This window comes from Thermobia domestica, chromosome 5 (assembly GCF_964235325.1).
Source record: "Thermobia domestica chromosome 5, izTheDome1.hap1.1, whole genome shotgun sequence".
Taxonomy (NCBI): Eukaryota; Metazoa; Arthropoda; class Insecta; order Zygentoma; family Lepismatidae; genus Thermobia; species Thermobia domestica.
In genome coordinates, this window is record NC_137458.1 from 269,870,849 (window position 1) to 269,883,505 (window position 12,657).

Consider the following 12,657-nt stretch of genomic DNA (forward strand, 5'->3'; position numbering starts at 1 on the left):
GGATTAAATTATCACAATATACCTAGTATATTACTGTTGAGACATACAGAAATATTAATACTGAAATCTAAATATGATTATGATCCTTGTCTTATTTAGAAATACTTATAATAAATTAGAACAAGGCCATTTTTAATCTTTGATTAATCACAATAGTTTTAAATCTGCAAATTGTCTGCACGTGACGTTTTAAATACATTTTTCCTGCAGAAATCAATCCTATTTCACTAGAAATATACAAAAGGGAACCTAACATGGACGCTAAAAATGACGTCCCTTATTCGGCTTAGAGTTGTGTAGTATATTTTTTACGTATTCATATACTTCATAGCTGATGGATGAGTCTTCGACTAGAAAGATTTCGAACTTCTGTTAAAATATTTCAGAAATGGATCCGTAGCAAACTGCATGTTTCGATATTCGATAACATATTAAATTTTACAAAACTTGAAAATCTTTTCAAACGTAGATTCATCAGTTTTGGGATTTAAGAACACGTAAAAATTATACTACGTAACTACAATCCAAACTCGAGACATTACATGAGCTCCCACCGGGAATCAAACCCGGGTGTCCCACGCCAAAGGCGCATACGCTAACCGCTTAGCCACGAGGGAGGTTAAGAAAAAGAGATAACGTATAGATGAGTAAGATCAAATCTTCATCCTACTTCAAACCTTTCTCTACTAAACAACTACAGTTTTATTAAGAAAGGGTACAAATATCTATTGAGTTCAAGGGCGCCGATCCTGGGGGCCGAGGGGCCCGGTCCTCCCAAAGCTCATGTGAGCCCCCTCACATTGTATTTATGAACATACAATATTTGCTATAATTTGAATGCAATTTGTCTTAAAATCCTCATATATCCCTTCTGCATCTGGATGAGCCCCCCCAAATTTACAGAGAAATCGGCGCCCTTGATTGAGTTAGGAAGTTTTCACGGAGGGGGGGAGTCTGTACTCGAAGGATCACCGTGTGGGTACGCCCCTGCTAGATTGGAAGTTTTTCTTCCTCTTCACTGGTATTAATAATGACTTGATAATGATTATACCTATGTGGAGTATCAAATTATGTCAGTTTCCTGAATGTCTCTTTATCTCGATACATGGTCAACCTATGCTAGCAGTCGGACAGGCAAGTGGCGCATGTAGTGACATCATGGGCGTCGATTAGGGGGGGCAAAGGGGGGCAGTTGCCCCCCCACTTTTTTGAAATGACCCATTAATGTATAGGACCTATAATTTCATAATTTCACCATTTTATTTTGGAAATATAAAGTTTTTGTATGTATTAATGATTCATAGAATAAAAATGGTGCCATAAAATATTTGCCGTTCCGTGAGTACGTATTGGTTGTCTTCCCGTACAGTGAAGATAGCTACATGAATTGCGTTTTAATTGCCACGAAAAATGGCCCAAAAATTAACCTATTGGAGTGCCACAATTAGAGTGTACTTTCATTTTTTCTTACAAGGTCTCGATATGTTAGTCAGTCGCTTTAGAACTAATTGAGATAACATTTCGCAAAAAAAAGTTCTTCATAAGCAGTGTTTCTTTCAGAAAAAATGTTCCGGGGCGCACACTTAGTATTCTGGGGGGAGCACTGCAGGTACTACTCTATTTATTATTATATTATAGACGTATTATTTTGGTCTCCTTCGAGGGGGTGGGATACTCTCAGAGCTTCGGGGGGCAGTGCCTCCCAAAAGCATGTCTGGAAGAAACACTCTTCACAAATTATTCTTTCATTGCACAAAAATCGACAGTTCCTAAAATGTCTTTTCTTCTTTCTAATGGTAAGGAATATTTTGATTTGATTTTTTTGAGTTTAACATCCCGTTCAGCAGTGAGGCTATATGAGACGTGGACCTACTAATTAACGTGGAATACAAACCACATGAGCTCCCGCTAGGAATCGAACCCGGATCTCCCACGTCAAAGGCGCGGCATTGTTTTGCAGTGTAATATATGAATTTAGGAGTATACATACTGTATACAATTTTGTATATACAAATAAATTGAGTGAATTCAACATAATTCTAGGTTTTAGGATTATTTTGCATAACTGGAGTGTGGAGTGATTCTAAGTATTGTTGGGTTTCGATGTATTCCAAGAAAGTGAAAACTGTACCTAATGGCAACGATTATTTTTCGGGAAGCTGCAAAAGTAGTTCTTTAAATGTCGCAGGATATGCTTGTAGTATTTACTGTTTTTCTAAGAGTAATAATATGTAATAACATGCATGGAATTAAAAATATAAGTTGTTCATTAATTCCCAGTTTCAATATAACTTGTGCGAAACAAGCCTCATTTTTCATTACTATTCGGTTAATATTATCATTTCTGTGTTTTTCAAGTTTGTTATCAAATAAGCCCCTAATCTGACCACACGAATTAATTTTCCAGACAGAATTTTAAGATGTTCATGAGCAAGGAATCAAATCTTTTCTTACACCTTCGTTGTTTAAGAGTACAAAGTGCTAGTATCTACTTGCGTTGCTCTTGTCAATTTACTTAGTAAAATATGAAACAAGATATACGGTATTTTAACTGGAAAATACAGTATCCTAATAGTTATACAACCTTTCGTCAAACAAAGTGTTAGAAGCAACCAAAAAACTAACATTGATATACAAATATTGAGATCGTGTCTTGCCCCCCCACTTTTGACGTCCAACCGCCTCCACTGAGTGACATCTTTTAATTTTACTGTACATTATTTTCAATTAGCGTTACACACATACCCTAACATATGTTTGTACTTAATTTCATTGTTACAACTTAGAAATCTGAAGAAATGTCATCATTATTGACGTGTCTCTATTATAGATTGATTTTGTATTTACGGCCTTTCTGAGCGAGTAAGCTATTTAAAGTGAGAGTTGCAGTTTAAAACGAGATCTGAAGTATTGTAGTGAGTTCGAATGCTTTCCCACTGAGAATCGAACCAGGGACCTTGTGCACATAAGGCTGACGTCCTAACCAATAGATCAGCAATTAAGTTTTTTGATGGGTAGAAAGTTTTCTTTTCACTAGAGAAATGTCTTGTAAACAAGTTAATTCATAAATAGTATTCTATAAGTATTAATGCTTTTTCCAAAGTTGTGTGATAATGTTTATTTCTATTATGGTATTTAAAAAAAAAAAAAAAAAAAAGACATGGATCTACAGTTTACGTGGTATCAGAACCACTTGAGCTCTAGCTGGGAATCTATCCCGGGTCTCCCATGCAAAGACACGTACGGTATCCTCATATCCGCTCTACAAATGTAAAGAAATGTAATATTCTATATATTATTATAATTTTATAATTATAATTTACTGAAATTATAATTGCAATTTAGCAAAAAATGTGATCGTTTCTCTGCCTTATATAATAGTAATAATACAATTGAAATATAGTTAATATATTTACAATATCTAATTCAAAAATTCAAAAATGGTAAAAGTTCCTTTTACCTTCTTGCTTACCCTAAAAGTGCTTTTAAAAATGGCTTCAGTCAATCTCTGATATAGTTCCATCCGTGATATAATTTTAGAACCTTTAACACCTAGAACAACGTAAGCTTTCTCAACAGTTGAAAAAAGATGATTGGCCATGGCAACGACGATGCAGTGTAGATTTAAATAATATTTGTTTCTATTTAAGATTATAACGAATGTATATACAAATTTGTCCATCTCTAGTCTTGACCTGTGGCATTCATCTGTGGTTAGGCTCTCACGGAGTCCAGATAAAATGGTGGGGAATGGCTTATATTGGAGGGTTGATCTTGTGTAATGATTTGTGCTCCTTACAACTGCGACGAATTCAACCCTCGGTCGTGTTGCGTAAGTACACAAAACCTCGAACTTATCCATCTCCTAAATACACCATTGGTACCTTTCCACATGCATTTAATTCCCAACTTCTTTGCACTAATGAGCTAAGAATCGTTTGAGTAGGAAATGCCCAATTAGAACATCTTGAAAAGTAAATAATTATTAATACTCAGCATTATAACTCTTCGTTTACGTTTTTAACAGGGGGCAAGGTAGCTCAGTGGTAGAACACTTATCTCGAGTGCGTGTGGTCCTTGGTTCGATCTCCGACCAAATAAGCTTGTGATAGACAGCATTGTGTCATTGGGTTTTCTCTGCATATTCCTGTTTCCTCTCACATTCTCATTCCACCATAATTTACTTGCCTTAATCATTAGTCTCTCTTAGCCTAAAGGGAATAATCGTGGGACGTTAAAACTGAAAGATTTCATTTTTATTTTACATTTTTTTAAAATGTTATTTTACTTTATTCTTCCGATAACTCCCGTAGTTCGTACATTGCAATAATATATATATTTGAATTTCTGTCTTACTATACTGTATGCTATATTGAATCAGTTAATTGTTAAATGGGCTTTGTCTTCTTTAGAACATCCTACCATTTCTGTTATGTTTTCACGTTACACCGACGATAGAAATCAGACTTCCTTCACGAAAAGCGAGATGCCAGAAAACCTAGCAACAAATAAATAACTTTTTGTTTTAGCTCACTTTCACATTGTTTATTTGCAAATTTGTGGCAAGGAATACATTTTTTTTTAAAAAAAATTGTTTTGCACCGTCTATAGCCCAACGTTCCTTGCATTCAATATTTCGTTGATAAATACGGCGCCAGGGATTTTCTGACGCTCTTAAACACAGTTTGGATCTAAAGAGTGCCAAAGAAATGCTGTCGTTTCAAAAACAACGAATGGCATCGGAATGCTTTACGTCATATTTTGTATTTACTTGTAAAAACAAGTTTTTATTGGAAACTACGCAAAACAGTCAAAAACAAACCTTTCACTCCATACCGTTGAACGTTAATAGTTTGTTATTGTTTGAGGGTCATGTAGCAAACAACACCTGATTCTTACAATATAAAAACTGAGCATTGCTACTGGTAATCACACTTCAGCTGGACATCGTCTTCGAAGCTCACATACATCATGAAGGCAGTGAGTATCTTAAGATTTCTGGTTTAAATGTTTTCTTTTTAAGAAACAAGCATCCATATTTGGTCTTGGCTGCTTGTCATTTTTGCTTTCTTGGTTATTGGAAATGAACATGAACTTGGATTCCTTCTCCAAATTGTCCTATTCTGAAATGTGTCTTGCTTCTTCAAATTTAATTTGCTTGTTAGATTTTATATTTGCTTGAATTTGATTTGAGTTATTTTGAATATGGAATTTCAAACTTATATTCCAGAAAATGTAATTTTTCCCTTAGTAAAGGACTTCCATTTTTCCAATACAATAAAAGTTTTTCATTGAAACATATTAGAGGCAAATTAACCAAATACTAGAGCTTTGCATTTATTCATTTGAGCTTTGAATTTATATTAATTCTTTGCCAGTAGTTCTGAAAAAAAGGAAATAGACCCTGTTCTAGCTTCATTTTCTACAATTCCTCCAGTTACTAAAAGCGTTAGTGAAGCGTAAGGAGAAATAATCTTATGTTATTGAGGCGGAAGAATGCTATGTGAGAAGCTCATACTATTAATTAATTACACTAATAAATTACCTAATTCTAAAATTTAATGCTATAGAAGACTGTGAAAATGAAATGAAAATCTCTCAGTTTAGCGTCCCACGATTATCCCTTTTAGGCTAAGCGAGATGATGATTATCGCAAATGAATGATGATTTAAGGATTGGTAGGATGAGAATGTGGGAGGAAAGGGGAGTATCGCCAGAAAACTCATGGATAGGATGTTGTCCATAAGCTTACTTACCCGGGGATCGAACCAGAAACCCTATGCACCAAAGGTAAGCGCTCTGCCACTAAGCCACTATATAGGACTAGATCTACAGCATGAATATCTGAACCACTATAATGCACTTCATGCTCCCTTACCGAGAATCGAACCTGCGACATTTTTGTGCACCAATGTCAGGCACACTAGCCACTAGACTAGAAGAGTAGCGAGAATGGCTTCAATACCATAGAAAAAGCTATTTTTTTTGAAAAAATCCTTCATTTTGAGTTCATCAGCAAGTGCATTCTTCATTCATTTATGTCCGAAACAATCTAGCAACGCGTACTAGGTTAACGGCATTGTTGCCTGCAGCTTCCTTGCTTTTTAGCCCGTCGATTTATATGGAGAATAGTTTTTCTCTCCCCAAAAATGGATTTGAGTTATAATAGTTTGATTTAACTGTTTGCTCTTCAAATCTACAAAAGTATCTTTTACTTTATAAAAAAAAAATAAGTTTTGTTGTGCATAATTGCAATCATTATTCAGAAATTTAATTGAAATAATAGTAAATTTATATGTAATGCAAATTTATTTTGAGAAAGCAAGCGACACATAACCAGACTTGAAGTAAAAATCAATAAAATTGCACCAAGTCTTTCTAAAGAAAAAAAATTCGCCATATAAATAAATCTAAATTAATTAATTCGCCATATAAATCTATAGAGTTTAAATAAATCTAAGGGGTTTATATAAATCTAAGGGGTTTATATAAATCTATAGGGTTGCCATATAAATCTAAGAAAACAAGGATAGATTCTAAAAACAGTTTGTCTGCAAAAGGGATTTCTATAGAAAACACTTCAATGTTTTTCCTTCTTTAGACTGAAGACGACCATCGGTCGCGTCCCCACTTTTTTACACCTTCCGAAATATTGTAAAATTTAAGAAAAGTTAAACTTGACTGGGTAATCATTACGTATTAAGAAAATATTATTTATTGTTTTTTTAATAACATTTCAACACAGCATGCGTATCAGCATTGTGTATTAAATATGACGGGGAAACAAAAAGTATTATGTAAACATTCAAAAAAGTATGAAACAAAAGAAAATATTTATTATACAAAGACATTCAAAACTCATTCTATACTGACTGTCAAACTGCAAATTTCAATGTGCAAAATCAGTTTCACATACTGATTTATCATCTAACAAAATCTATAAGGTAAATGACAAATCAAAATATCTGTTCTCTCTCCAAGTGATCATGAATTAACTCTTGATATTGCGTATTGTAACTCCATTTTATTTTCAGAAATCATTATTCATCGCAGAAAGTGTTATTCAAGGCACTAATTAACTCAGTCAGTGCTGAGGGTATCTTAGAAAATTAACAGTTGTGTTGCAAGGAAAATTACCATCTGTTTTTGTAGAAGTACATTTATTATTAATATTGAATACAATTATTATTTCTTGTTGTAAATTCACTATATTACCGTACTATTCTGACAACTTAATGTATTGATTTACCCATTTAACCCGAGAAAGCCCATGCTAATTTTACCCTTAAAAGGCCCAAAGGGTGCCTCTGAGGCTCCCTGCTGCATATAGAAGCTACACGAACTCACCGCGACCATTTGTATTTTCCGTTATTAATAGGAAAGGCTAGTCACTACTTTGCTATGAAATCATTTGTCAATGGTAATAAACAATGAACACTATCAAATAATTAGAAAAGTACATACTTCAATAGGAGGCTCAGAGGCACCCCTTGGGCCTTTACGTTAGTATTAAAAAAACGCTATTTTTTCTGAGGTAAAGTAAAAAAATGCTTAGAAAACGCAAAAAAAAAAAAAAAAAAATTACGAAACGCAATCAGAGGGTGTATTTCAAAGAGATAGAATTTTAGAGCGCAAGACACGGGACGAAAGATCTATTAAGAATAATTGCATTAAAAGTGAACCAGGGTGCCTCTGAGGCACCCCCTGGGCTTTCTCGGTTTAAATGAGTAAACAAATATTGTCGTTGTGAAAGACATACAAATTGTCCATTTTACGTTATTTAATTATATACCCAAATAAGTATCCATTAGTTATTCACATTAATATAACATATAACCTTAAAGGTAAGCCCTCCTTTAGATCTAGCGGTAAGCTCGTGTGCCTTTGTTGCACGTGGTTTCTGGTTCGAATCCTGATGGGAGAACACAAAAATTAATTTCACAATCATTCACTTTGATTAATGATTCCACCTTATGATCCGAAGCCCGAAACTACTTGGCTGTTACCACCGGCAGCCACCATACCCCCCATTCATAGAACTGAAGCTAGTTTGAAACTTCAATATGTGTATGAAAAATATGAAATATATCAGTTTCACGCCTCACGATTATGCCCTTTTGACTAAGAGAGACGATGATTAAGACAAGTGAATGATGAAAGAATTAGTGGAATGAGTAAGTGGGAGGAAACGAGAGTGCCCCGAGAAAACACACGGACACGATGTTGTCCATCAGAAACTTACTTGGACAGGGATGGACCAGGGACGCCATGCACCAAAGCTAAGTGCTCTACCACTAGGCAACCGTGCTCCCTGTAGTATGTGTATGGAAGAAAACAATTTTTTCTCTTTAAAATATTAATTGTCTAAATGTTTAGTTCTTCGTTGTTACTGGATTTAAAATTAAAATTAAATTCATGCTTACAATTTGAGATTACAACTAATGCGGAGTTAACTTTCTAAGAATTATGCTTTATTTACATATTATGCTTTACATTTAAAAAATGCTACTCCATTTAGTTCTTTTCCCTAGACACGTAAACAATGAAAATCGTTTTTCAGGGTATTTCAGGTATGTATAAAGTTATGTATGTTATGCTTTTTCTCTTTTGGGTTGCTCTCATCCAGTACAATTTTTGTGCTTCTTACCACTCAAAATTAATTTTTACATTAATTCGTTGCAGGTTGTTGTCTTAGCATTATCTCTTGCTGTCGCTTTGGCGAGACCTGAACCACCACTTACTCTTTATGCACCACCTCCTGTCTACGCACCACCACCCCCACCTCCACCCCCTCCGCCACCACCACCAGCACCAGTACCAATTTACACAGCACCGGCACCAGTCTATGCTCCACCACCACCACCACCCCCTCCTCCACCTCCACCACCACCACCTCCAGCACCAGTTCCTGTTTATGCGGCCCCTGCTCCTCTTTACGCGGCCCCAGCACCAGTTCCAGTTCCTGCAATCGTTGCTCCAGCTCCATCAATAGTAGTTCCAGGACCTGTTGTCACCGAAGAAGTTATTTCAGTTCCAGGTGGAGCTATAGTGGAAGACAATTTTGGACAATTTTCTCTTGGGTAAGTAAAATTTCAGCAGAAACGTAAGAACCATTTCGAAAAATGCTTCCTCAGCTACAGTATTTTCAAATACGGTCTAATAATAATAATAATAATAATAATAATAATAATAATAATAATAATAATAATAATAATAATAATAATAATAATAATAATAATAATAATAATAATATCTTGCTAAAAATTCTTCTAGAAGTTCGAAATTTTTTGCCTTTATTTCTATGTAGTTCTACAGTAAGTATAAAATGCAAAACAGAAAAGATTTTATTTTTAAAAGTATCACGTAATAATGATTCGAAAAAGAATCTTTTGACATGTTTGATACTAAAGCTTGGTTTTTATAACAGTTAGATTTGACAATAAAATGTCATACTCACCATTTCAATATTTCTAATATATTAACATTTCACAGAGAAAATTTTATCCTCCATGTTTCTTTGAATGCAGGTGTTACAGAGAGTGTTTAAACCGTCGTATCGCTTTAGAGTGAGGACTCCTATTCCTGGAATCGACCCACTAACGTCCGATTAGTAGTTATTTACTTTACCGACTACATGACCATGTGTTTCATAAGATTATAAAGCGAAAATATATTGATATATAATTTTCTTAATATTTAAATACATCATTTTCTTCTCTGCAATACAAAATTATTTTCTGTTTGGATTTTATTTTAAAGTCGAAGTATTAACGTTACCAATACCCTAGTTGTTGCACACAAGTTTTCATCCTTCTGTATACTTTAGGTTAAAATTATCTTAACAAAAAGGACTAAACATTTATATTTAACAAATTTGTTTATTTTAGTTCGTCCACCAACCACCAAAAAAATTCATACCAAATTTAATAACTTATTCAAGGATTTCGTTATACAGAATATTCCTACAGGTAGCGACATCTATCGGCGTCAGTCAGGAGAGTAATAGCGCATATAGTGACATCTATTAGCGTGATTGTTTACTATTAGAAATTAGCACAACACACTGAGGCGTTTAAAGTTTATTATAGATCTAAGGATCATCATTGTGACCCTTACTTTTTACAAACAACATTACATATCTCTTAAGCAGATTACTTTACAACATTCTAGGGTAACGTGAAGATTACTGTATAACAGTCTAGGGTAACCATGAAGATTACTGTATAACATTCTAGGGTAATCATGAAGATTACTCCATAACATTCTAGGGTAACGTGAAGATTGTTCCACAACATTCTAGGATAAAGTGAAGATTACTATATATCATTCTATAGTAATGTGAAGATTACTGTATACCATTCTAGAGTAACGTGAAGATTACTGCATAATATTTTAGGGTAACATGAAGATTACTGTATAACATTCTAGGATAACATAACGCGTGGAGTGACATGTTTGCTTTTTATAATTAGAATTTATTGCATGAAACTATAGTTATACATATTCGGCAAACAAGCAATCAGACGTAATATGAAAGAAATAAGATACATGCTTGTACAGTGCCAATAACTTATTATCACAAAGGAATTCATTAAAACTGTGAAAACATATCACTAATTTTTATCACGCGTGCTATAGTCTGAAATGTCCGACAGCAGAAAGGATACTACTTAAGTATTAGAGATAAACCTTCAGTTGACTAACACCGATTTTCAATATGTTTAAGCAAAGGAAAGTAGGTGACATTTAATATTAGTATCGTTCAAATCATAAAAAAATCGTTTAGAAAATGGTAATTGGACTACAAAAACACCTACGTAAGCGCACTAACTCTCGAGTTTAATGAGTAAATACAATGCTGAAAAGCTCATTTATGATATTGGCTATCAATGGGTAAATTGATAGCTTGCTACTTGTAACGCCGTAGCAAAAACAGATACTTCGACCATACATTATGCGCTTATATAGCCATTTTTTTAAATGATCATTATTTATTAGAAAATGTGCTGTTAGCGAAACAAAGCTATACAATACCATATAGTACTAATGTATAACATGTTTTATTTCTCTTTAGCTACAGGATTCCGGGTATCTCTGAAACGAGAACTGGGGCACTGAAACCATCTGCCAATGGACTGGTTCCTGTCCAGCAGGGAGGCTACTCTTACATCACTCCAGAAGGAGAACTTGTCAGCATTTCTTACATCGCTGATGAGAATGGGTTCAGAGCCGTTGGCGATGCTTTGCCTCAACCACCAGTTGTGGTAGTCGCCTAGAAGCAAGACCAAAAGACACAGAATGCCTATATGATTACACAGCTTATCGTATTCAATATGATGAGGGTGTAAAAGTATGCGTGCGCGAATAAATAGGCGATTGACTGGCTGAAGAATGAATGGAACATATTTTTGATGTACTAGTTTTATTTTTGTTGTAAATAAAGCTTGTTTTTCATAAATATAAGTTGATTTATCTTTCAAATAAGTAAAATCCATAAAATTCCTGGTAATTTTCGAGCCTTGGTTAAGGTTTGACGTCATACAACGACTAGCCTAAAATCAGAGGTAGTAAGTAACATTTGATGGAGACTGACTACTTTGATCAACAGTATTTTACGATGTGACGTAAGTTAGCATGGTACAACATAAAAAGTAGTTGGCAACAATATTTCACTTACGTTTATTAGCTAAACCAACACCCTATTAAATCTGAAATATAAGGATTTATTTTCAAAATTGTCCACTGCAGACGTTTATAGGAAAATATTACTTCCTTTAATCCAATAGGAAATCTAATTCCTTAATACAACCTTTTTCTTCGGTATCCCAGGTAGATAAATAGCAACATTCTAAATAATTAAAAGAATTGATTTTGAGTTCAACGTCCCGTTTAGCAGAAAGGCTATATGAGACGTGTACCTACTGATTAACGTGAAATTCAAACCACATGAGCTTCCGCTGGGGATCTAACCCGGGTTTCCAACGCCAAAGGCGCGTACGCTAACCACTTAGCCACGAAGGAGCTCTAAAGAATACAATGTACTGTACTATCTTACAAAGTAATATACTGGACATCGTAGTTACAATAAATGTTTGAAGTTAACTCCAATCAGACTAAAACAAACACAACATCAAAGTTTACTGTTGCGCTTATTCTGCATTCTTATTTTGAGGTTGATTTGAAGAGTATTGTCAGTGGATTATAAGTCCCAAACTTCATTACTTGTAGCCACTGTTATATGCTATCGCGAACATGTTAAAAATATGAATGAAATTTCTTGACAAAATTTTATTCTGTAAAAATGTAGTTACCAGTCATGACGCTTAAGACTCATATTGCATTGACAACCGGTGATCTGTTAGTCCTCTCATGGAAGCAAAATTAATCGAAGTTGCGCTGGATCGTTTGATCGTGTTTTCGCCAGCAATTAACGTTTAATCGCTACGCGTAGTGACTTAATATGCATAATTCTGTGGGGGCTAACAGGTTACTATATTATTCCCCCTCATGGAAGCAAAATTTATCGAAGTTGCGCTAGATCGTTTGACCGTGTTTTCGCCAGCAATTAACGTTTAATCGCTACGCGTAGTGACTTAATATGCATAATTCTGTGGGGGCTAACAGGTTACTATATTATTCCCCCTCATGGAAGCAAAA

The 12,657-nt window shown here is 34.6% G+C and overlaps 1 protein-coding gene across 1 annotated transcript; it reads left to right on the plus strand.

Moving 5' to 3' along the window:
- Positions 1-4,827: 4,827 nt before the first annotated feature.
- LOC145686610 (uncharacterized) lies at positions 4,828-11,463 on the plus strand. The gene is made up of 3 exons (XM_081760067.1): positions 4,828-4,980; positions 8,683-9,080; positions 11,075-11,463. Exons 1-3 carry the CDS (start codon positions 4,972-4,974, stop codon positions 11,274-11,276), a joined length of 609 nt encoding a protein of 202 aa, XP_081616193.1. The 5' UTR covers positions 4,828-4,971; the 3' UTR covers positions 11,277-11,463.
- Positions 11,464-12,657: the final 1,194 nt, after the last annotated feature.

Coding starts and splice junctions, on each gene's coding strand:
- LOC145686610 (XM_081760067.1), top strand. Junction 9,081..11,074: donor TTTGGACAATTTTCTCTTGG/GTAAGTAAAATT, acceptor ATTTCTCTTTAG/CTACAGGATTCCGGGTATCT.